At 44.0% G+C, this 26,597-nt stretch overlaps 1 protein-coding gene across 3 annotated transcripts; it reads left to right on the forward strand.

Annotated features, from left to right (window-relative positions):
* Positions 1–22: 22 nt before the first annotated feature.
* rps21 (ribosomal protein S21) lies at positions 23–26,597 on the forward strand. Of its 3 annotated transcripts, none has more exons than XM_061765172.1 (6): positions 23–88; positions 433–507; positions 19,344–19,407; positions 26,246–26,317; positions 26,427–26,482; positions 26,553–26,597. In XM_061765172.1, exons 1-6 carry the CDS (start codon positions 51–53, stop codon positions 26,560–26,562), a joined length of 315 nt encoding a protein of 104 aa, XP_061621156.1. In that variant the 5' UTR covers positions 23–50; the 3' UTR covers positions 26,563–26,597. The 3 variants fall into 3 exon arrangements, with proteins under 3 accessions (XP_061621156.1, XP_061621157.1, XP_061621158.1); XM_061765174.1 differs by having other exon boundaries at positions 78–163; XM_061765173.1 differs by lacking the exon at positions 26,553–26,597 and having other exon boundaries at positions 26,427–26,486.

Consider the following 26,597-nt stretch of genomic DNA (forward strand, 5'->3'; position numbering starts at 1 on the left):
AAAAATATATACTAATTAAAAACAAAAAAAGTATTTCTACTTCCGGGTCAATGTTCCTTCTTTTCCTGTCGTCCATTTGTTGGGTAAGGTGAGTACTTTTCCAGCTCTTGCTGAAAACTGCCTTCAATGATCGTCAGCAGTGACATAGTCGTGTTTTCTGCAAGTGAGTTTATCGCAGTTGAGTGGACAGCGTGACAGTGTGTTAGTTTAAATAAGTTTAGTAGTTAAACTGTTGTTAAAATGGCAAACAACGCCCCACGCGGCCGTTTCCACATGGTGATTGCTATGCTAACAGTTGCTAACGTTTGGTCTTACACCATCCGTCTGGATACTTCGGCAGTCTTTGCATTTTAATAGATTGTGATTTAGCTGAGATATGAGTATTCGAGTCGTGTATAGTGAAAAGGTTGACATAAAATGTGCACTTTGCAGCTTTGTCGACGGCGTGCTAATCAACATGCAGAACGACGCTGGTGAATTTGTGGACCTCTACGTCCCTCGTAAATGGTGAGCAATAACGGATGTTAGTTCGCGCTGTACAATAAATACAGTAATCTTTTTGTTTTTGTGTGCTATTTATTTGACAGTGTAAAAGATACAATGATATAAATATGCTTAGTAAAATACGTACACAGTGTGTAAACAACAAACGCGTAGAATAATAAAAATGTAAATACAAAAAGGACAATGCCAGGGCTCACAAATACAACTTTTAAAAAAATGTAATAAGTGTACGCTAGTCAAACCTCGGGGCAGGACCGCGCTGGATGGCCACTGTCACACAGTCACATTTGAGCATGTTTTGTAATGGTGGAGAAACCTACTTGTAAGTGCCCATGACATACAGAGAACATATTTTCTATTTGGCCCGAAGTGAGTTTTTTGTTCTTGTGCGTGTGTGTGCGCATGCGTATACTGCTAACGGCAAAGATTGCCTGCTTAATTTATATCTCATTTTCATTTCACTCATTTTTACAAACACAGTCATGTGCAGAGGTTTTAATACCTTGGTTATGAAGCTAGCAAAGCTAATACATCTCTGTTAATCAATCTAAACCCTGTTTATAGCATAGACAAGAAGATGCTGTATGTGCAAAGTTAAACAGCCCAGACTCTTTTAAAGAAGATTGTATTGGAAAACAAACTATCATTAAAGTGCAATAATTGCATTCGTAATGATTTGTCCATGTTCTGTTTGGGGACGAACAAATGATCAAATTAACGAAAAGCCATTTTTTTTCTCCCCCCCCCCCCCCCTCCAATTTACTTGTTTTGTTTGCTACGGCTTGTTGCGGACAAACTTATTGTTCACAGTAGCATATTTTCCTACGAAGTATCATGCATGTCGAGTAGGGCTGGGCTATATGGTGAAAAAAAAAAAATCGTTTTTTCATATCGTCCAATCTCGATTATTTTTTTTTTTATACCTTTTAAAACTTTTTAAATAGCCAGTTTTAAAGCATTTGTACTAAAAACTGAAGCAAGAGATTAGTTCAACATTTTGGCGCCTTTTCGTAACAACACTTCTAGTCAATATTTAAAACAGTAACCCCAACATCATATTGGCATACTAAGTAAATCAGGCAACTAAAATAAATATAGAAAAATATAACAATTTTAACACAACAGTACAACAAATGTGGAGAAATATAAGAATATTGTACTAGTTTTAAGTCTTGTTTTTTTTTTTGGGAGGTTCAAGGTACAAAATAAACAAACTGCCCTCTCGGGGATAATGACGACACCTTGGATTATAAACATGATCATTCTCCAGTACACTGTTAACATTATTGCTAATTTCAAGAACGACTCTGATTTGCTTTTGTCACATACATTCCAGCCATGTTAAATCGGGAAAATACGCACACAGCTGATAATCAAGATAGACGAGAAATTTATCACGACTTTCGATCACTCAATCGTCCAGCCCTAATCTAAACTCACTGTCAATCTTTACTCAATGCCAAACTATGGTATGTCATGGTAATGCTGAAACTCCTCAAAAAGGGTGTGACCAAATCGTGTGCTGTAGTACTAGTGTAGTGTGTCTCTCACTGGTGCGACCAATCTTTTTAGTTGATCACACCACTGCTGCTAGTGCAAAAGTCAGTGCCCTGCCCCTCAATATTGCAATTCCCCCCCGCCCCCCAAGGATCACTTTTTGTTTTTCAACAAACAAGCATGAAATTAACCCCAAGTTCAATTAAATACACGTTTTATTATAATTGTTCTTTCTTATAGGTTGGGCTCATTCTAAGATAAAGGGAAATTAAGCATGAATTAATAAAATGGTTTATTCATCAATTTCAATTACAGTTCTAAACTAAATACTTTGACTTGCAGTCTTCTATGCGTTCACCCCAAATATGTTAAAGTCTGCCAAACAATGTTGACAACAGCATCACTATGGCCTAACACAAGGATGGTCCCTACCTGGGATTTTTTTTCTTTTCAATAAAAAATAACCAAATTATTTATTTTGGGGGTAGGGCTTGAGTATTTTGCCTTCACCGAGGGCTGTCCTCTTCAAATCATGATGTGAGTGGCGGGCACATTTTCATTGGCTGCTGCTGGTGCTACTAAAAATGCTAATAAAGTCCCTGTAAAGTGAAAATAAATATCTTGCAAATTTGACATACCACACAATACATACAAAGAATAAGACTAACCAGAATACATATCACAGAATCACGTTCACTGTAATTAGAACATTAACCAACATTTGTTTTACCATTTCAGCTGTTTTTATACTCACATCTTGGTGATGAAAAGCGTTACTCGCGTAACTCCATTTATTCATGTTTTTTATTTTTAATAAATATGGAAGCCTTAATTTATTAACGATTTTGATAATGTTGTGCAATTGAGCGGTATGCAGAATTATTTTTATTGTAACAGTCCTGCTGTAATGTTATTGACCAAATTTTAAGAATAGGGAAATTCGAAAAATTTGGACTTGGCTTGATGGTAGCTTTAACGCTTTTCAAACTTTTCGAAAAGCCCCTCTGAATAGTTTTGAGTGACAAAATATTGACAGCTTTTTTTGGGGGCTGGGGGGGTGCACAATAACAGTTTTTTTTTATTTTTTTGTCACCGATGGCGATAACTTGCTGCCTCTCCCAGCCGATATCGATAACGAATCTTCTTTTCATTTCGGCTTGTCCCTTGAGGGGTCGCCACAGCGCGTCATGCCTTTCCATGTAAGCTTATCTCCTGCATCCTCCCCTCGAACACAAACTGCCCTCATGTCTTCCCTCACGACATCCATCAACCTTATGTTTGGTCTTCCTCTAGCTCTCTTGCCTGGCAACTCCATCCTCATCATCAGTCTACCAATATACTCACTATTTCTCCTCTGGATGTGTCCAAACCATCAAATTCTGCTCTCTCAAACTTGGTCTCCAAAACATCGAACCATGGCTGGCCCTCTGAGCTCATTTCTAATTTTATCCAACCTGTTCACTCCAAGAGCGAACCTCAACATTTCCGCCACCTCCAGCTCTGCTTCCTGTTGTCTCTTCGGTGCCACTGTCTCTAATCCGTACATTATGGCTGGCCTTACCACTGTTTTATAAACTTTGCCCTTTTCCAAGCAGAGACTCTTCTGTCACATAACACACCTGACACCTTCCTCCACCCGTTCCAACCTGCTTGGACCCGTTTCTTCACTTCCTGACCACACTCACCATTGCCCTGGAAGGTTGACCCTAAGTATTTAAAGTCCTACACCTTTGCTATCGCTTATCCCTGTACCCTCACTCTTCCCCCACCACCCCTCTCATTCATGCACATATATTCTGTCTTACTTTGGCTAATCTTCATTCCTGTGCTTTCCAGTGCATGCCTCCATCTTTCTGTTCCTCCACCTGCTCCCTGCTTTCACTGCAGATCACAATGTCATCTGCAAACATCATGGTCCACAGGGATTCCAGTCTAACCTCATCTGTCAGCCTATCCATCACCACCGCAAAGAGGAAGGGGCTCAGGGCTGATCCCTGATGCAGTCCCACCTCCACATTAAATTCGTCTGTCACACCTACAGCACACCTCACCGCTGTTCTGCTGCCCTCGTACATGTCCTGTATTATTCTAACATACTTCTCTGCCACTCCAGACTTCCGCATGCAGTACCACAGTTCCTCTCTGGGTGCTCTGTCATAGGCTTTCTCTAGATCTAGCAAACTACTGGCACCAGTGAACATATTTCCATCTCTATCCTTAATCACCCTAACCTGCTGCACATCCTTCCCATCTTTTATCAGTCTGTCTGGCCAGGCTGTATAGATCCTTTTCTCCTTCTTTAGTGTCCAACCTGCCATACATGTCATCATATGCCTCTTGTTTGGCCTTTGCCACCTCTACCTTTGCCCTGTGTCGCATCTCAATGTATTCCTTTCGCCTCTCCTCGGTCCTCTGTGTCCCACTTCTTCTTAGCTAACCTTTTTCCTTGTATGATTTCCTGTACTGTGAGGTTCCACCACCAAGTCTCCTTCTCTCCTTTACTGCCAGAAGATACACTAAGTACTCTCCTGCCTGCCTCTCTGATCACCTTGGCTGCAGTGGTCCAGTCTTCTGGAAGCTCCTCCTGTCCACCAGTCTTCTGGAAGCTACTCCTGTCCACAGAGAGCCTGTCTCACCTTTTCCCGAAAAGCCGCACAACGCTCGTTCTGTCTCAGCTTCCACCACATGGTTCTCTGCTCTGCCTTTTGTCTTCCTAATCTTCCTCCCCACCACCAGAGTCATCTTACACACCACCATCCTATGCTGTCTAACCACACTCTCCCCTACCACTACCTTAGTTGATAACCTCCTTCAGATTACATCGTCTGCACAAGATGTAATCCACCTGCGTGCTTCTACCTCCACTCTTGTAGGTCACCCTATGTTCGTGCCTATTCTGGAAAAAAGTGTTCACTACAGCCATTTGTATCCTTTTTGCAAAGTCTACCACCATCTGTCCCTCCAAGTTTCTTTCCTGGATGCCGTACTTACCCATCACTTCTTCATCACCCCTACTTCCTTCACCAACATGTCCATTACAATCTGCACCAATCATGACTCTCTCTCTCTCTCTCTCTCTCTCTCTCTCTGTCTGGGATGCTCAGAACTACTTCGTCTAGCTCCTTCCAGAATTTCTCTTTCACCTCTAGGTCACATCCTACCTGTGGGGCATAGCCACTAATCACATTATACACCCTCAATTTCAAGTTTCAGCCTCATCACTCAATCTGATACTCTTTTCACCTCCAAGACATTCTTAACGAACTCTTCTTTTAAAATAACCCCGACTCCATTTCTCTTCCCATCTACACCATGGTAAAATAATTTAAACCCTGCCCCTAAGCTTCTAGCCTTACTGCCTTTCCACCTGGTCTCTTGGACACACAATATATCAACCTTTCTCCTAATCATCATGTCAACCAACTCCTGAGACTTTCCTGTCATAGTCCCAACATTCAAAGTCCCCACATTCAATTCTCTGCTCTGTGCTTTCCTCTTCTCTTTCTGCCAAAGAACCCGCTTTCCACCTCTTCTTCTTCGACCCACAGTAGCTGAATTTGCGCCGGTGGCGGAGGTTGTTAACCCGGGCCACGACCGATCTGGTATGGAATTCTTTGGATGAACGCTCATTTGTTTGGCAAAGTTTTAAGCCGGATGCCCTTCCTGACGCAACCCTCTGCATTTATCCGGGCTTGGAACCGGCCTACAGTTTGCACTGGCTTGCGCTCCCCATAAGGCTGCATTGATATCGATATCAGAATCAGAATCATCTTTATTTGCCAAGTATGTCCAAAACACACAAGGAATTTGTCTCCGGTAGTTGGAGCCGCTCTAGTACAACAGACAGTCAATTTACAGAACACTTTGGAGACATAAAGACATTGACAAAAAACAACAACAAGCAACAATTGTGCAAAAAGATGCAGAGTCCTCTAGCACTTAGAGCAGTTCGAATGGCTAATATCGCAATAGTCCGGTGCAATGACCATTGTGGAAAGGGCACTGAGACTTCAAGGAGTGTATGCGGTTTAAAGTGACGAGTAGTGCGATAATCTGGGACAATGGTTGTGCAAATGTTACAGATACTCCTCAATCAGTGTGCAAATGGAGCAGATGCTACTCTGGCATGAGTGGCCACTATATGCAAATAATGCAGCACGGCGAGACAACTACAGTGAGTGCAGGAGTAATACATAATTGGCCCCACAGAAATGTGACAACGAACTCAAGTCAAAAAATTGCCAGCTTGTTGTAATGGAATTATAAGTTAGCTGTTTAAGAAGTTGATTGCAAGAGGGAAGAAGCTGTTGGAATGTCTACTAGTTCTAGTTTGCATTGATCGGAAGCGCCTACCTGAGGGAAGGAGCTGGAAGAGCTGGTGACCGGGGTGGGGAGGGTCCGAGAGGATTTTGCACGCCCTTGTCTTAGTTCTGGCAGCGTGCAAGTCCTCAAGGGTGGGTAGGGGGGGTACCGACAATCCTTTCAGCAGTTTTGATTGTCCGTTGCAGTCGGCGTTTGTCCTTTTTTGTAGCAGCACCAAACCAGACTGTGATGGAAGAACACAGGACTGATTCGATGACCGCTGTGTAGAACTGTCTCAGCAGCTCCGGTGGCAGGCCGTGCTTTCTCAGAAGCCGCAGGAAGTACATCCTCTGCTGAACCTTTTTGAGGACGGAGTTGATGTTGGTCGCCCACTTCAGGTCCTGGGAGATTGTAATTCCCAGGAACTTGAAGGTCTCGACTGTTGACACAAGGCAGCTGGACAACGTGAGGGGCAGCTGTGGCGAAGGATGCCTCCTGAATTCCACGATCATCTCTACAGTCTTGAGCGTGTTCAGCTCCAGGTTGTGTCGGCCGCACCACAGCTCCAGCCGCTCCGCTTCCTGTCGATATGCAGACTCGTCACCGTCCTTGATGAGGCCGATGACAGTGGTGTCATCTGCAAACTTCAGGAGTTTGACAGTCGGGTTCGCTGAGGTGCAGTCGTTCGTGTAGAGAGAGAAGAGCAGCGGAGAGAGGACACAACCTTGGGACGCCCCAGTGCTGATGCTGCGTGTGGATGAGGTGGCCTCCCCCAGCCTGACCTGCTGTGTCCTGCCCGTCAGAAAGCTGTAAATACACTGGCAGATGGCAGGTGAGACGCTGAGCTGGAGAAGCTTGGATGAAAGGAGTTCAGGGATGATGGTGTTGAACGCTGAGCTGAAGTCCACGAACAGGATCCTCGCGTAGGTCCCTGCATTGTCGAGGTGTTCTAGGATGAAGTGCAGTCCCATGTTGACTGCATCATCCGCAGATCTGTTCGCTTGGTAGGCAAACTGCAGGGGGTCCAGCAGGGGACCTGTGACACTCTTGAGGTGGTCGAGCACAAGACGTTCAAAGGACTTCACGACCACAGATGTCAAAGCGACAGGCCTGTAGTCATTCAGACCCGAGATTGCAGGTTTCTTGGGGACTGGGATGATGGTGGAGCGTTTGAAACAGGATGGAACTTCGCACATTTCCAGTGATCTGTTGAAGATCTGAGTGAAGACTGGCGCGAGCTGGTCCGCGCAGACTTTGAGGCAGGATGGGGACACGTGGTCCGGGCCTGCCGCTTTGTTAATCTTTTAGTCAAATCAAATAGTTTTTAAAATAGTTTATATCAGGAGTCTTCTGAACTCGATACATTTTCATTGTTGTGGTAACACCTGCAGCGCCGCTCACGATGCATCAAGCCTTTGGCAGAATTCCGTTTGCTCCGTAGATGCACACAACTGGGAATTTCAAGGGAAAGTTAACTAAAGGTTTCTTTATACTCGCACGGGCAGGGACCGCGCTGAGGTCACTGCGATTATCTCGCGCGCAGTTTTCCTTTATACCGGAGCGCAACCCACGCACGCCGTTTTGAAAATTTGCTCCACTTCTTTTCCAAGTCAGGGGTTTCACTACGGGTGGTATTAGCTCGGACACCAAAGGGTGGCCTGGTAGCCCTTTTTGCTTTCCATTCCGGAACAAGGCAACAACAATAGCGACCGTGGAACAGTGTCTACTAGAATAAATGGACCTAGATGACCAGTGGATGCATTTACTTATGCTGCAAAATCGATCAAGAAGGCAACGGCGTAGGTGGTATGTGGAACCAAGGGGAACGCTCAGTTGGTCACCATAGCATGTGACTAAAACGGACAACTCACAAGAGATGATCTCTGGCATTCTACGTACAGTAACAATTTTTGCTGTGTGTGCATCAAGTGCCGAATAGGGGGCGCGCAGCCCTATACGTCGGTCATTTGATGCAATCCGGGCACTGGTGGCCACGTGAGCGTGGTAGTATAAAGAGGCCTTAAGGCTAACAGCTATCGAATATTTTAGTATTAGAGTATCCAACTAAAAAATATCGCATAATCAAGTATTCGGATGAATTATATATTTGCTTGGTTAAAGACCAATTATGAATACACACAAAAATAAGCCCTTTCACTTAAAAATTTACGACAGTTGTTTTTCTTTCGTAAATCAGCTTTTTTATTTCTTGAATTCACATTGAGCAGCAAACGTTACTTGTCGAAATATTTTCAGTGAGGCAAGAAAACATACATTTCTATTTAAACTTACAATTTTTTTTCTTAGGGTTCATAGCATTTATAGTAAGTATAAAAAACCCATAAGGCATTTAAAAAAGGCATAAGGAGCTTGTTGTGCAACTTCGTTTGAGCATCTAGCGTTTTAGGATGTGACATAATTAAGAAGAAATACAGTAGGTTCATAGGCTGTGCATTTATTAGCTTGGACCAGGATGATGAAATTGAAGACACCTCGGTAGGAAACAAGTATTACCTTAAATCTTTTCACAAACTTTGCCACTCGCAACCTTTTATTTTTCCCCCCCCCATCCCCTACAGTACTTGACTCAAACTGTAGCGCTTGCAGATCTGCTGGTGGGATACTGGCCATAATATAGTACAACTACTATAACGTGATGCAAGGTATTCAGGGTTCTGACTGTCTCAGCTTGACAATTCTCCAAACTTTTTTTTTTTTTTTGTTTTTTTTTTTTTTTTTTTTTTTTTTTTTTGGTCGATTAACACATTCACTGCCATTGACGGCTTTAGAAGTCAAATACCCACGTTAACTGGGAAGGCTGGCAGTGAATGAGTTTTAACGGGTGGGTACCGTATATACCAATAGGATTGTAATGCCCTCGGAAGTGGTCAAGGAGGAAGGTAGTCGCTAATGCACTTTGAGTTAATTTATTGAACTCGCGGCAACAGAAGATGATCAAAAACTTACAAGCTGTGTATGGTACGGTACTCTTTTTGGGCATGAAATCATACTGTTGCTCGCAAATACTCACTTCTGTCCCAAGTCTGGCCTCCACCACTCTTTCCCATAACTTCATTGTGTGGGTCATCAACTTTATTCCTCTATAGTTCCCAAAGCTCTGCACCTCACCCTTATTCTTAAAAATGGGCAGCAGCACAGTTTTCCTCCATTCCTCAGGCATCTTCTCACATGCTAGAATTCTGTTGAACAAGCTGAGCACTTTTCACCTCCAAGACATTTTTAGCTACCTCTTCCTTTTGAAATAACCCCAACTCAATTTCTCATCCCATCTACACTATGGTAAAATAATTTGAACCCTGCCCCTAAACTTCTAACCTTATGCCTTTCAAACACCAGCGCTCGCAGTTGTGATCCACACACGTGCATACACACACACACACACACACACAGGAAAATGTGTTTATAAACCATAACCACAGCAGCACATCAATATTCATGCAGGAGTTGACTTCAATGAACTCCTTTGCAGCATCGTTTGATGGACAGCTAAATGTCGCAAATCACAGTCCAGCAGCTTGAGGGCTTTTAGTTTATCAGAATCATCTTTGTTTGCCAAATATGTCCAAAAAACAAGGAATTTGCCTCCGATAATTGGAGCTGGTCTAGTACGACAACAGACAGTTGACAGAGAAGACTTTTGAGACATAAAGAGACTGACCAAAAAAAACAAACCTCACTGCGCAATAAAGGTTTACTAGTTATCTGGTAATGCCGGTACATTTATTTTTTTTACAATTGTGCAAAAAGATGTAGAGTCCTCTAGCACTTACAGCAGTTCGAATGACTAATATTGCAATAGTCTGGTGCATTGACCATTGTGCAAAGGGCGGCGAGATTTCAAGCGAGTAGTACGATAATCTGGGACAATGTTGATTGTGCAAATGTTGCAGATACTCCTCAGTCAGTGTGCAAATCGAGCAGATGCTACTCTGGCATGAGTGGACAGTATTGGTCAACAACAGATATGCAAATAGTGCAGCGTGGTGAGACTACTATAGTGAGTGCACGAGTAATATATAATTGGCCCGACAGAAATGTGACGACAAATGTGTTGGAATGTCTGCTAGTTTGCATTGATCGGTAGCGCCTACCTGAGGGAAGGAGCTGGAAGAGCCGGTGACCGGGATGTGGAGGGTCTGAGGATTTTGCACGCTCTTGTCTTAGTTCCAGCAGCGTGCAAGTCCTCAAAGGTGGGTGTAGGGGGTGTTGAGGTGCAGTTGTTTGTGTAGAGAGAGAAGAGCAGCGGAGATAGGACACAACCTTGGGGCGCCCCAGTGCTGATGCTGCGTGTGGATGAGGTGGCCTCCCCCAGCCCCACCTGCTGTGTCCTGCCCGTCAGGAAGCTGTAAATCCACTGGCAGATGGCAGGTGAGACGCTGAGCTGGAGAAGGCGCTCTCCTTCGAGCCCCACCTCCAGGCCTGGCTCCAGAGGGGGGCCCCGGTGGCCCGGGCAAGGGAAACCTGAGTCAATTTTTTTTTTTCGTCATGGGGGGGTCTTTAGCCGTGCTTTGTCTGGTCCCTTACCTAGGACCAGTTTGCCATGGGTGACCCTACCAGGGGAGTGAAGCCCCAGGCAATTTTGCTCCTAGGATCATTGGGACACACCCCTCCACCACGATAAGGTGACGGCTCAAGGAGGGTAATTTTAATTTGAATACCATTTAAAATAAAATGTTTCTCCTGGTTCTTTGTTTTCTTAAGAATTGTACACATCTGACAAATCCTACCTGGGTAATAAAACATATGAACACAACTGTGTGTTTTCTCATTTCTTAACCATTGGGCCACGGCTGCCCTTGAAAGGTATATGATACTGGTTCCACGCATGAGCAAAGGGAGGAAGGAAGGGTGGGGCATTGTTAAATCAGTTCAGGTGAAACAATACAACCATTAGTTCAGAGAGTTGCAGATATGGACAGGCTACGTCATTGCCCATTGTAAAGTAATTAAGTGGAACCATGAATAAGGTAGGGGGCACGGTGGCCGACTGGTTAGAGCGTCAGCCTCACAGTTCTGAGGACCGGGGTTCAATCCCCGGCCCCGCCTGTGTGGCGTTTGCATGTTCTCCCGGTGCCTGCATGGGTTTTCTCCGGGCACTCCGGTTTCCTCCCACATCCCAAAAACATGCATGAATTGGAGACTAGATTGCCCGTTGGTGTGAATGCGAGTGCGACTGGTTGTTTGTTTGTATGGGCCTGCAATTGGCTGGCAACCAGTTCAGGGTGTACCCCGCTTCCTGCCCGATGATAGCTGGGATAGGCTCCAGCACGCCCGTGACCCTAGTGAGGAGAAGCGGCTCAGATGGATAACTTCACAAAGGATGCTTTCCCAGTAAAGTCTCTTGCTTTTTAGAGTAAAACTCTCCCCTTTATACGAGTTACAAGCAGTGGTTTGAATCCCAAAGCTTTGGTTGGAGTTTTACACACATTTGCAGTTTTTATCGCTTAAAAATGCTTCCCAGCGCCTGCTGTACACTTTTTTTTATTTTGACTCATAACTTCACAAAGGGTGCTTTCCAAGTGAATTCTCTTGCATTTAAGAGTAAAACTCTCCCCTTTATACTAGTTACAGGCAGTGGTTTGAATCCCAAAGCTTTGGTTGGAGTTTTACACACATTTGCAGTATTTATCGCTTAAAAATGCTCCCCAGTGCCTGTTGTACACTCGGAAAATGGATGGATGGATGAATAAGGTACTCTCCCCACCGACTCACAACGTCGCGAATTGAGGTCAGCAGCGCCCCATCTCCACTATACATAGTGTTGATGGTGCACTGCTTCCCCCTCCTGAGACACCGGATGGTGGACCAGAATTTCCTCGAAGCAGTCCGGAAGTCGTTCTCCATGGCCTCACCAAACTCCTCCCATGCCTGAGTTTTTGCCTCAGCGACCACCAAACCTGCATTTCGCCTGGCCAGCCAGTACCCATCAGCTGCCTCAGCAGTCCCATGGGCCAAAAAGGCCCAATAGAACTCCTTCAGCTTGACGGCATCCCTCACCACTGGTGTCCACCAACTGGTTTGGGGATTGCCGCCACGACAGGCACGACTACCTTACGGCCACAGCTCCGGTCGGCCGCCTCGGCAATATAGGCATGAACATGGTCCACTCGAACTCAATGTCCCCCGCCTCCCCCGAGACGTGGGTGAGCACAGAAGTCCAATAAAAAAACACCACTCAGGTTCTGATCGGTGGTGGGGCGTTCCCCCCAATCACGCCCTTCCAGGTCTCACTGTCATTGCCCACGTGAGCATTGAAGTCCCCCAGCAGAACGATGGAGTCCCCAGCGGGAGCGCTCTCCAGCACCCCCTCCAAGGACTCCAAAAAGGGTGGGTACTCTGAACAGCTTTTTGGTGCATAGACACAAACAGTCAGGACCCGTCCCCCCCAACCCGAAGGCAGAGGGAGGCGACCCTCTCATCCACCAGGGTGAAAACTCTAACGTACAGGCGCTCAGCCGGGGGGCAATAAGTATACCCACAGCTGCTCGGTGCCTCTCACCATGGCCAACTCCAGAGTGGAAAAGAGTCCAACCCTTTTGAAGAGGACTGGTACCAGAGCCCAAGCCGTGTGTGGAGGCGATCCCCACTATATCGAGTCGGAACTTCTCAACCTCACCCACCAGCTCGGGCTCCTTCCCTGCCAGAGAGGTGACGACGTTCCACGTCCCTAGAGCCAGTTTCTGTAGCCAGGGTTTGGATCGCTAAGGTCCCTGCCTTCGGCCACCGCCCAGCTCGCACTGCACCTGATCCCTATGGCCCCTCCCACAAGTGGTGAGCCCATGGAAAGGGTGACCCATGTTAACCTTTTGCGTAGACTTGCGAGGTGAATTGATGGGAGTGTCATTTGGAATCCTCTCTTATGGAGCTTGACCTTGATTCCGGCTTGCTTCCCCCTGTGCCGTCGCATCCATGGGCCGTAGATCACAGCCAGTCTACGGGTTATTAACTGAGAGAAAAATTTGAAAAAGTGAGTGAGAGAAAAATTCGAAAAAGTCGGTGAAAGAAAGTCCAGAGTAGACTGTGGAGCAAGGTTTTCGGGATTCCTGCTTTCACCTTTTTGTCCCTCCTGCACAGTCAACCTTCCTTCAAAAATCCTGTGAGCTTTTCCACAATACCGTAATAAATTTGCATACGGTGAGATTAATACCAATAAGACTGAACCGTGACATATAGCAAACATTTGAGTGCACTCGAGCGAACAGGGCAAGTAAAAGTTTGCCACTGGCAAGAAAAACTGTTTAAAAAGTAAACTTTGAGCCCTTTATCTAGTAGTATACTAATATCATATCATTTATCATATATCATGTTTGGGATATGTAATATAATAAGAAGAAAAGAATGCCTGTTTATTGTCACAACAATACACGGGTACAGAGAGATTGGGGTGCGATGTATAATTTAGGGTTGGGAACAATAAACTGATGCAACCAGATGCAACCTACATCGCCTGGCGTTTCGGTGAAGTCAACTCTGTCAACTGGGTGAGTGAAACAATAAAATTTGTCTATGGACATTGAGACTGCTAACAAGGTAAACGGTTACTTGCACTTTTGCACTGTTGGTTTTTAGGGTTTATTTTAGTCTTCAAACCAACATGAGCGCTCATGACCCAAAAAAAAAAACAACTTAACATTGGGCTAAAACTTAACTTTAGTTCATAGGTTTGATATTGACACTGGTTATAAAGAACCTAGAGTCAAACGTTCATTTTAGTCTATACTGCGGGCTGCTAAGAAAATGGATGTTCATAATTTGCACACCCTTTATTTAAACCATGCAAACTTTTTTTGACCCAGCACCCTAAAACTATTGGAAACAAGAATCGTTTGGAACTGGAATCACTCAAATTCAAATTATGACCAACCTTAATGAAGAGTGCCAGTGACAAAGGGGAAGTGTTGCTGCTGAGCAAGCCGGCAGATGCGTGTCATTAGTGGATCCAAACTTGTGTTGGCCCAGTTGAACGGCGGAGGGCTGTTGTGTGTTTTGATCGTAATTTTAATTATAGATCTAATTTATTGTCCAATGAGCGAACGTTGCAGACGAAGATGTATAGGAACGGTACTCTGCAGGGGTTAATGTTTACGTTAGCAGTCAGCCCACGGCAACAACTGTGCTCTGCATGCGGCCAAATCGCTCCTGCTCGCTCCTCTGTCGACTTCAGCTGCTAAGCTAAAGACCCGCTGACGACCAGTGAGCTGCTGAATGATATGGCTCTAGTTGTCGGTCCGAATTTAATTTTTTCTTTCTTTATTTATTTATTTTTGTCACGCTGTCGGGCCGAAATGACGTAATTTTATCCCCAAAATCTGGCCAATAGTTATTGGTCCGATAGTGATTGTGCGTCCCTACTTTTTTTCTATTTTCTTCAGTTTAATTTAGGGGTGTAACTAATAGTTTAATAATGGATTAATCTCTTTATATTGTTGGTTAATCAGTGAATCTGATTTAAACAAACAAACAAAAAAACATGCTTTAATTTCTATCCCCTTATTCAAAAACAGCAAATTATTTCAAATTGACAGTGGAGAAAATGCACATACATTTATGATTGTTACTGGTTTGGTCCGTAACGTCAGAAAAAAGCCATATATGTGGATAATTCCTTTCCAAAGTAAAAGCAGTTGTTTGCAAATGTTTTATCTTGATTCAACACAAAGATGGAGGATTACATATTTACTAAGAAGCTTAAATTTTGAGGGTTTGGACAGTTTAAAGATGCCATATTTACCAAACCACCTTTTTCTACCCCTCCTGGAAGCTGTCACCTTATCATGGTGGAGGGGTTTGTGTGTCCCAATAATCCTCGGAGCTAAATTGTCTGGGGCTTCACGCCCCTGGTAGGGTCACCCATGGCAAACTGGTCCTAGGTAAGGGACCAGACAAAGCACGGCTAAAGACTCCTATAATCAAACATAAGTGGAGCGGGGTTTCCCTTGTCCGGACGTGGGTCACCGGGGCCCCCGTCTGGAGCCAGGCCTGGAGGTGGGGCTCGAAGACGAGCGCCTGGTGGCCGGGCCTGCACCCATGGGGCCCGGCCGGGCACAGCCACGAAAGGGTAACGTCGGTCCCCCTTCCCATGGGCTCCCCACCTGTGGGAGGGGCCATTTGGGTCGGGTGCAGTGTGAGCTGGGTGGTGGCCGAAGGCAGGGACCTTGGTGATCCGATCCCCGGCTTCAGAAACTGGCTCTCGGGATGTGGAATGTCACCTCTGGCAGGGAAGGAGCCTGAGCTGGTGTGTGAGGTCGAGAAGTTCCGACTAGGTATAGTGGGACTCTCCTCCACACACAGCTCGGGCTCTGGTACCAGTCCTCTCGAGAGGGGTTGGAATCTCTTCCACAGTTTCGGTATACTTATTGCCCCCCCGGCTCGGCGCCTGTACGTTGGGGTTCACCCCGGTGGATGAGGTACTGACTGTTGTTTGTGCCTATGCACCAAACAGCCGTTCAGAGTACCCACCCTGTTTGGAGTCCTTGGAGGGGGTGCTGTAGAGCGCTCCCGCTGGGGACTCCATTGTTCTGCTGGGGGACTTCAATGCTCACGTGGGCAATGACAGTGAGATCTGGAAGGGTGTGATTTGGAGGAACGCCCCCTGCCCCCGCCTATCAGAACCTGAGCGGTGTTCTGTTATTGGACTTCTGTCCTCATGTTCAAGCATAAGTGTGTCCAGATGTCCACTCGGCACCAGGACACTCTAGGTCGCAGTTTGATGATCGACTTTGTGGTCGTGTCATCGGACTTGCGGCCGCATGTCTTGGTCACTCTGGTGAAGAGAGGGGCGGAGCTGTCAACTGATCACCACCTAGTGGTGAGCTGGCTCCGATGGTGGAGGAAGATGCTGGTCCAATGTGGCAGGCCCAAATGTATTGTGAGGGTCTGCTGGCAGAATCCCCTGTCAGAAGGAGTTTCAACTCCCACCTCCGACAGAACTTTGCTCATGTTCCGGGGGAGGTCGGGGACATGGAGTCCGAGTGGACCATGTTCCGCGCCTCCATTGCTGAGGCGGCCGACCGGAGCTGTGGTCGGAGCCTGTCGTGGCGGCAATCCCCAAGGGATGCCGTCAAGGTGAAGGAGTCCTATCGGGCCTTTTTGGCCAGTGGGAATCCTGAGGCAGCTGATGGGTACCGGCTGGCCAAGCGGAATTCAGCTTAAGCAAAAACTATGGGAGGAGTTTGGTGAGGCCATGGAAAAAGACTTCTGGACGGCTTCGAGCAAATTCTGGTCCACTATCCAGCGTCTCAGGAGGGTTAAGCAGTGTACCATAGACACTGTGTATAGTGGGGATGGGGCGCTGCTGACCTCGACTCGGAACGTTGTGAGTTGGTGGGGAGAATACTTCGAAGACATCCTCAATTCCGCCGACACGCCTTCCCATAAGGAAGCAGAGTCTGGGTTCTCAGAAGCGGCCTCTCCTATCTCTAGGGTTGAGGTCACCGAGGTGGTTAAAAAGCTCCTTGGTGGCAAGGCCCCGGGGGTGGATGAGATTTGCCTGGAGTTCCTAAAGGTTCTGGATGTTGTGGGGCTGTCCTGGTTGACACGCCTCTGCAACATCGCGTGGACATCGGTGACAGTGCCTCTGGATTGGCAGACTAGGGTGGTGGTCCCCCATTTTAAGCCTCCCTGGGAAGGTCTATTCGGGGGTGCTGGAGAGGAGGGTTCATCGTGAAGTCGAATCTCAGATACAGGAGGAGCAGTGTGGTTTTTGTCCTGGCCGTGGAACTGTGAACCATCTCTACATCCTCGGCAGGGTCCTCGAGGGTGTATGGGAGTTCGCCTAACCAGTCTACATGTGTTTTGTGGGATTGGAGAAGGCGTTTGACCGTGTCACTCGGGGAGTCCTTTGGGGGGGGGGGTGCTTCAGGAGTATGGGCTACTGAAGCCCCTGATACTGGCTGTTCGGTCCCTGAACGACCGGAGTCAGAGTTTGGTCTGCATATCCGGCAGTAAGTCGGACTCGTTTCCAGTGACGGTTGGACTCCGCCAAGGCTGCCCTTTGTCACCGATTCTGTTCATAACTTTTATGGAGAGAATCTCAAGGTGCACCCGATGCGTAGAGGGGATCGAGTTTGGTGGCCTCAGTATTGCATCTCTATTTGCAGATGTGGTTCTGTTGGCTTAATCAGGCTGTTATCTCAAACTCTCACTGCAGCGGTTCGCAGCAGAGTGTGAAGCGGCTGGGATGAGAATCAGGACCTCTAAATGGTCCTTCGTCAGAATCAGAATCATCTTTATTTGCCAAGTATGTCCAAAAAAAACACAAGTAATTTGTCTCCGGTAGTTGGAGCCGCTCTAGTACGACAACAGACAGTCAATTGACAGAGAACACTTTTGAGACATAAAGACATTGACAAAAAACAGTCACTGAGCAATAAAGGGTTGCTAGTTACTTGGTAATGCCGGTACTTTAAATTTTTGTTATTTGTATTTATTTTTTTGACAATTGTGCAGAAAGCTGCAGAGTCCTCTAGCACTTAGAGCAGTTCGAAAGACTAATATTGCAATAGTCCCAAGTGGAGGAGTTTAAATATCCTGGGGTCTTGTTCATGAGTGAGGGAAGATTGGAACGGGCGATCAACAGGCAAATAGGTGCAGCGTCTGCAGTGATGCTGACTTTGTATTGGTCCGTTGTGGTAAAGAAGGAGCTAAACCGGAAGGCGAAGCTCTCTATTTACCGGTTGATCTACGTTCCTACCCTCACCTATGGTCACGAGCTGTGGGTCGTGACTGAAAGAACACGATTCCGGATACTAGCGGCCGAAATGAGTTTCCTCTGCAGGGTGTCCCCGGAAGTATGGGTGTCCCTGCTCAAGCTATCCCCCCGCGACCCGACCTCGGATAAGTGGTAGAAAATGGATGGATGGATTTTAAACAACAGGACTGTCGTCCTTAATGTGACAAATACGCAAGACAGTATGACGGGAATGATGGTGAAATGACATTAACTTTGCATTCTCAGCAGTTCTTGCTGACTTTATTAAAATTATTTTTTATATACTTAACTAGAAACAATTCCATATCACAGTGTGATTTTAGTGTTTTAACTATAAACATTCTGATACAAATAATTTTGCTTGTAATCCATTTTTACAATTATGCATTGTATTAAAGAATCAAGGAACATATACTCCCATTTACGCTGTGTACGTGAATGTACCTCACGTACTTACGTACTTCTGGGTACCTGCATACAGTAGTTTGATTCTGAAGAGCAAAATAGGAAATGCAACAGATTTACATAGTTTCCCCCATCCTCTTTCATAGTTGTCATAGAGAAGTATACAACACTCTGGACTGCTCCCTGTGTTATTTGAAGCATTAGAATTTACCAAAGAAACCTTGAAATAAAAATTCCTTCATCTGAATTTGCCAAAACCCTGCTTTTTTTGGATACATGACCCATTTTACGCTTATTGCTCTCTGGCTATATTTGCCACATTTTTCATACTTGACTCAAAGTTTTGCTACTTACAGATCATCAGATGGTAGTATACTGGCCATATGTCACACAGTGACTACACTGAGCAAAAGCATCTGTAAGTGACGTTACGGTTGCGTGGTGTACTTCTCAAGCTCATAATAAAGCCACACACAGTGTTGGGAATGTTCATTTTCTGCACAAATTAGTTCAAAGTTCAGTTCACTGATCCAAAAATAAACTAATTCATGTTCTCAACTCTGCATCACAGCTCCCGCGCCTTCAACCAAATAAGTTCACTTCCGTATTCTACTTCCCATGCATCGGTGACGTAAGGGCCTTGTCACATACACCCCCGGCGTTATTACGTCATCTTATTAGGTCTTTAAGACAGTCTCTGCAGTAAAACTGTGATTTGCAGTTTTGCTTTTCAATGTTATTTGAGGCACAAAATGTGAATTTTAACTGCGATGCGAGACCGCTTAATTCGAGTTTTGCGCTTTCTTGGCTCAATCGGATTGGAGCAGACAGGCTGGAAAATAACATAACTGGGGATGAGAAATTGTTTTATTTGTTTTTGTTTGATTTGCTGTGTTTGTTGAAGCTCTGCTAGCAACAGAATCATTGGAGCCAAGGACCATGCTTCTGTCCAGATCAACATCGCTGAGGTAATGTATTTTTTTTTATATGACAACTGATTACATCACTCTGCCTTCCCCCTGCACCCCAAAAACACACACGCGCGCACACACTGCCACCAACACACATGGAAATAAATAGTAGTGGACCTGTAATTGCAAGGGACAGAAAGTTGGTCAAAGAAATATGGCACAAAAAAGAAGAACGACAAACTTAGTGAGGATAAAATGTGAATCTATATAACTGTTATCTCCAGTTATCTCCCAGAGACTTTTCAATGTCAGGTCACTGGGTAATAAAACAATGTTGATTAATGACATTACAACCTATGAGCTAGACTTTTTGCGACTAAATGAAACTTGGTTAACAGAAAGTAGCTGTAATACCATTTTAAATGAGTCAACACCAGCAAATTTTTATTTTATGAACAAGTGTCGAATAGGAAAAAAGGCAGGCAGTGATGTTGTTATTTTTAAGTCTATTTCAGTCTGAAGAAATTATACTTGGTGAGTTTAGCTCTTTTGAATATCTGTTTTTTAGTTAAAGGTGACCCAAAGGTATTGTTTTAATAATTTATAGACCCCCAAGATACAGTGGAACATTTATGGAGGATTTTTCAGAACAGATAGTTATTTGTACTGACAACTATTTTGTCATAATGCCAGACTAAAGACCTCTTTATACTCCCGTACGCAAGTTTTTAACCTGGACTTAAAAACATTCACAGTTGGGGCTTGCTTCACTTCTGTTGGCAACTTATTCCATTTGTGTGCACCACAATAGCTCAATGGTGCTTCATTTTGTTTGCTTTGGACTATGTGCTCCACTATTTGACCTGAGTTTATATACCATTAGCATTTCTTTCATGTATTGAGGACCTAAACCATTTCGTGATTTATAGACCAGTAGCACAACTTTAAAATCTATTCTAAAGCTGACAAAGAGTCAGTGTAGATACTTTAGAATTGGAGTAATATGCTTTGACCTCTTTGTTCTGGTCAGAACCTGAGCTGCAGCTATTGAATGCTCTTTTGGGGGGAGTCCAGTCAGAAGACCATTACAATAGTCAAGTCTTCTTCAGATGGTAAGGCAGTTTTAGGAATTGATTTGATATGACTGTTGAAAGTCAGGTCGGAATCTATCAGTCCACCAATGTTTTGGACTTGGTCTTTGTTTTTTAAAGAGAGTGAATCCTTGTATTTACTAACAGCAATCCTCTTTATTAACTAAAGCGATTATCTCAGTTGAATTGAAAATTTTGGCTTATTATTTTATTAGACTGACACAATACCTTAATTGAACCGAAGTCATCTGGAGACGCGACTAGATATCTGTGTGTCATCTGCATAGCTATGATATCAAAATTGAAGTATTTGACCTTAGGGTAGCATATACAGGCTGAGCAGGAGTGGTCCAAGAACTGACCCTTGAAGGGACCCCATACGTCATTGCCATTCGATGAGATTGAACACTTCCAATGGTTACAAAATAACTCCTTTCCTCCAGTAGGACCTGAACCATTTAAGGACTGTTCCATTTAGTCCTACCCACATTTCCAACCTGTTCAGCAGTATATTATGATCTACCGTATCAAAAGCCGCACTGAGAGACAACAAGACCAGAATTGACACATTTCCTGATTCAGTATTCAACCTTATATCATATAGCACTTAGATAAGAGCAGATTCTGCAATGTGATGAGTTTGGAAACCTGATTGAAATTTGTCAAAAAGTCAATTTAAGTTCAAGAAAGTTGATTACAAATAACTTTCTCAACAATCTTGGCTATGAAAGGGAGATTTGAGATGGGTCTATAGCTTGCTAACATGGAAGCGTCCAGCGTTCTTTTTGGGAGAGGGTTAATGGCAGCTACTTTAAGAGCTTAAGGAGACTCTCCTGACTGAAGTGAGAAATTTCTTTCCTTTCGGCTTGTCCCGTTAGGGGTCGCCACAGCGTGTCATCCTTTTCCATGTAAGCCTATCTCCTGCATTCTCCTCTCTTACAACAACTGCCCTCATGTCTTCCCTCACGACATCCATCAACCTTCTCTTTGGTCTTCCTCTGGCTCTCTTGCCTGGCAGCTCCATCCTCATCATCCTTCTACCAATATACTCACTCACACTCCTCTGGACGTGTCCAAACCATCAAAGTGTGCTCTCTCTAACTTTGTCTCCAAAACATTGAATCTTGGCTGTACTCCTGATGCTCATTTCTAATTTTATCCAACCTGGTCACTCCTAGAGCGAACCTCAACATCTTCATTTCCCCCACCTCCAGCTCTGCTTCCTGTTGTCTCTTCAGTGCCACTGTTTCTCATCCGTACATTATGGCTGGCCTCACCACTGTCTTGTAAACTCATTATGGAATACAGACACAGTAATTCTCCGCTATACCATGGTTCTTGCTTCGCGGTCCCACTATTTTGCAGATTTCTATTACGGTTGTTGTTTTATTTTCATACTGTTGGTACAATATTTATCCATTGCTTTTGCTCTCTCTCATTATATTGTGTTTAGGCCTGTCACTGTAGCAAATATTGTAGGATGATATATTTTACCAAAAACCATCACGACAAACTATAGTATCGTTGTTTTTTTTATGCCACTCATATGATAGAGCCGAATAATGCAAGCGTGTCTTTTTAAGAGCAAATTACTATTAATTATAATTCTTTGAATAATGAACATTGACATTGTAATGTGGAACACTAAATAAAATTGGATAAAAAATTGAGAATAAAACGGACTCAGGCTCTATTCACAAAAATTGCACTTGAACATATTGAACATTTGACACAGAGGTATAAACGGTTATTATTGCCTTAACAGGCCATATACTGCCAATCACGTTTCCAGTCGGTTAAGTGTCAAGTAGCAACATACTGTATATGGTGCACGCATGCTCATATTATATACATTATAGCATTACTCATTATCGTAAGTGATGTAGCCGTTGAACATGTTGACAAAGCAGTTTTTGAATAAAGGCCCCAGACTTTTGAATAGTAGTACGATCTTGGATCAAAACCTGTTGCTTTGATCATCATACAACTAAAACAAAGGAATTGACTCTGCCATTCCAATACTTTTGGAGGGGACTTTTTCTTTTTTTAAGTTAATAAAACTTAAGCCTCGATTCTTCATCAAGCCGCCTCCAACTGCTTGCCATGGGACTACTTTTTCCAGTTGTCCCGTGTTGCCGTCTCTGGCGGAAATTCGCCTATAGTATATAATTACATTCTCTCTTCACTACTAATGCAGGGATTTCGTTTGATTGTGTGTCCCGCATTTGAGACACAAAAATGAGGAGGGATGGAAAAAGTACGATCAATCTGCGTTTTAGGATGAAGAGCTATGGCTTCGTACTTTCTCATGTTGCTGGAAATTTGTTTTTTTTTTGAGACAGTACTATTTGGTCACATGCATCCTAATTTCTGAATGGTGCGGTTAAAAAAAAAAAAAGTGTACAGGTGCCAAGTCATTTGAGGAAGAAAAAAACATTTCCCCAACTTGAAGCTCACGCATGAAACCCATCGTGGTCTCTCAAACAATCAGAGATAGTGAAGGGCGGGGAGTCTGTCTGATTGGCCGTGTGCGCGTATGTTTTTGAAATGCGGGCGCTCGCGTACACTAAGCTGTTTTCTTACAGTGAGCGTATTGGAACGGCAAGGTCAATTCCTTTGTTGTATCCTGAAGACATTTGGGTATCAGATCAAAAGATGAATATGATACAAAAATTCAGAATTACACCTTTTATTTCATGGTATTTACATCTAGATGTGTTAAACAACAGAGCACTTTCTGTTTGAAGTCACCCGCTTTTCAAGTAAGCACAAGTATTGGAACAGCCGTTATTAAATTAACTTAAAGTGAATAGCATTTAATATTTTGTGGCATAACCCTTACTTGCAATAACTGCATTAAGCCTGCAACCCATTGACTTTACCAGACTTTTGGATTCTTCATTTGAAATGCTTTTCCAGGCCTTTACTGCAGCTTCTTTCAGTTCTTGTTTGTTTCTGGGGGTTTCTCCCTTCATCCTCTTCAGGAGGTAAAATGCATGCTCTGTTGGGTTAAGATCCGGTGATTGATTTGGCCTAGTGAGATCTTCCACTTTTTCCCCCTGATGAAGTTCTTTGTGTTGGCACTGTGTTTTGGGTCATTGTCTTGATGCATAATCAAGCTTCTTCCGATTAGTTTTGATGCAGACTACGACTTCGACTTCCGCATTGGGCGCTGTTTGCACCAATCCAGTTTAAGTACTAGTGACGTTTAAATCTAGTTCACCAATCAAAGGACACAAGTCACATGACCTCACACAATGTCTTCTTTTGGGCTTCCCGGGCATAGTTATTAACACTAGATGAGCCAGCCTGGCTGATCGACGTGCTTACGTTGCGACTATGTTGGGAAGGTTGTCGTTACCATTAAGGCAACGGCGCGGTACTCGTGTTTACATTTAGACGAACAAAAACAACAGCTTTCATGTATTGTAGTATTTGGCTGGCACTTTCTGCCCAAACGTGGATATTTCAGCTCACTTGTAACTTTAGAAAACACCTTTCAGTAAATTGCAGCTGTTCTGACACACAGCATCATCAGAATTTGTACATTCACATTTTTTGTAATTTCTTTTTTAATTGATGTTCATGCTGTGGTTTAAAAAAAATCTGAAGTTACTCACTATTTACTCAGTAATTGAGAAATTATTTCAGTGTACATTTTACTCTTACTCAAGTAAGGTTTTGGAGGACTACTCTTTACTTTTACTTGAGTCACATTATTGTCAGGTAACAGTACAACTGAGTACAATGTGTGGCTACTCTACCCACCTCGGAGCGTACATCCTCTATTGCCATTTGCTACATTGAAGCAACGTCTTTGCTCATCAGATCAGCTAGTGTTGTATTTGTTACACTGGTCTTTTGTATTTTCACATTGAGGTGCTGCGGGTCGTGGCCCTGGTTGTGGTCCCAGCGGAACCGCGAAGCACATGTAACATCGGCGACAAGAGCTGATCTGTTTGTACATTTTGTATTAATTAGGAAACATGCCTCCAATTATCTAATTAGTTTACTGATGTCAATGTAAAATGTATTAAGCGACAGAGCGATGTCAGGGATTATGTCACAACAGAATGAACTAAATTCAAATTCAGAAATGGCCAATAAAAACAGAAAAATATTGTACTTAATATTTTCCTGCAGGATGCATTTGGCATTAGCCTTAGAAGTTGGTAATAGTGAAAAATGAAGTGAAACAGACAATGATTTTTGTCAATTCTTTTCCCAATGAGAGTTCTTAAAAAGGATTTAAGTTGGAGGCCAAAACAAAAAAATCAAACGAGAGATCCCTGGACTCATTGTTAAAAGCGTTTCAGCTTCCCAGTGACAAGGACTGGCTACGTGTGGCTCAAGGTTTAGCCACATGAACACACGTGATGATGTGGCTAACTGGACACACGATTTTTATACTGTGAAGCCACATTGGCTAAGAGGTTTCATGACCCAGTGCCAACCCTGACTGTATATACCAATAGTATAAAACTGGGAGGACTGGCCTTTGAATTTGTTAAATAAGTGGGTCCCCGAGGCAGAGAAAATTCCCTCGATAATTTTTTTTATACTGGAAGTAGTCGAAGCACTTGAGTACTTGGTGCAACCTGACATCCAAGCAACGCCTTTTTCAGAGAAGTCCTTACCTTTTTCAGCAAGACAATGCCAAGCCACATTCTGCATGTTACAAAAGCTTGGCTTTTTTAGTTAAAGTGTGAGTACTAGACTGGCCTACCAGCATTCCAGACTTGCCACCCATTGAAAATGTGTGGCACATTATGCAGCACAAAATACAACGGAGAACCCGGACTGTTGAGCAACTGAAGTTGTACATCACACAAGAATGGGAAAGAATTCCACCTCCAAAGCTTCAACAATTAGAGTCCTCAGTTCCCAAATGCTAGCAGTGGTAAACATGCCACTGTCCCAGCTTCTCTGGAACATGTTGAATTCAAAATGAGTGAATAGTTGGTTAAAAAAAAAAAAAGTTTACCACCTTGAACATTAATTTTCTTATCTTTTGTAGTCATCAACCTTTTTGAAACTTGGAGCTGCTTTTTGGGTACTGATTAATCCGAAGGGCTATCAGCTTGATACAGACTGCAAAATAACATTTGCTCAAATTAACTTTACTGGTTAGCACATCTGCCTCACAGTTCTGAGAACCCTGGGTTCAAGTCCGGGCTCTCCTTTGTGGAGTTTGCATGTTCTTCCCGTGTCTGTGTGGTTTTTCTCCGGGTACTGCAGTTTCCTTCCACATCCAAAAATACGCATGGTAGGTTAATTGAAGACTAAATTGTCCATAGGTGTGAATATGAGTGTGAATCATTTGTCTATATGTGCCCTGCGATTGGCTGGCAACCGGTGCAGGTTGTACCCCGCCTCTCACCCGCAGTTAGCTGGGATAGGCTCCAGCATACCCGTGATCCTAGTGAGGATAAGCAGTCCGGAAAATGAATGAATGGATGGATGAATGTTGTAAATAAATATCTTCGTTTTCGTGATGACATTAATTTCTCACGTTAGAAGATAAATAAAATTAACATGCAACAGTTCCATAAATCTCTTCCAGTATTTATGTTTGCAGATCACGTCCACACCATTCCTAGAAGAATCACAATGTTCCTACACTAGTAAACTATCTTTAGAATAGGCCGGGGTGGTCCTTGGGGGCTACTAGGTGCCCGCGGGCACTACGTCGGTGACCCCTGAAGTGTATTCCATTGAATATGGGTTTAAAAGGACTTTCATATCATTGTCTTATGTTTTTTTGTTTGTTTGCTTTTTCCGCAATGCCCCAATGTCTGCTGTAGGTGGACAAGGTCACTGGTCGCTTCAATGGTCAGTTCAAGACCTACGCCATCTGTGGCGCCATCCGCAGGATGGTGAGTGATCTCCATTGTTTTTGAAATTTATAATGTTTTGATAAGGCTTTTGAAGGGTTAATTGCTTATTTCTAAAGTGTGTGCGTCTTCTCACCTAAATGCAAAACAGGGAGAGTCTGATGATTCAATCCTCAGGCTGGCAAAGAATGATGGAGTTGTTGCTAAGTAAGCCGACTTTCTTAGATGTCGTCATCACTTAATTTGAGTTGTAATGTGCTTTTTTTTCCATCCACAGGAACATCTGAGTGATCAACATTTGTTCAATAAAATGTGACATTCA

The sequence above is a fragment of the Phyllopteryx taeniolatus genome, unplaced genomic scaffold (genome assembly GCF_024500385.1).
Source record: "Phyllopteryx taeniolatus isolate TA_2022b unplaced genomic scaffold, UOR_Ptae_1.2 contig_27, whole genome shotgun sequence".
Taxonomy (NCBI): Eukaryota; Metazoa; Chordata; class Actinopteri; order Syngnathiformes; family Syngnathidae; genus Phyllopteryx; species Phyllopteryx taeniolatus.

Bases quoted from the DNA above. Each gene is read 5' to 3' on its own strand.
- rps21 (XM_061765172.1), top strand. From the start codon at position 51: ATGTTCCTTCTTTTCCTGTCGTCCATTTGTTGGGTAAG. The intron at 89-432 runs GTGAGTACTTTT...TGCACTTTGCAG, and splicing joins TCGTCCATTTGTTGGGTAAG to CTTTGTCGACGGCGTGCTAA. The intron at 26,318-26,426 runs GTGAGTGATCTC...AATGCAAAACAG, and splicing joins GTGGCGCCATCCGCAGGATG to GGAGAGTCTGATGATTCAAT.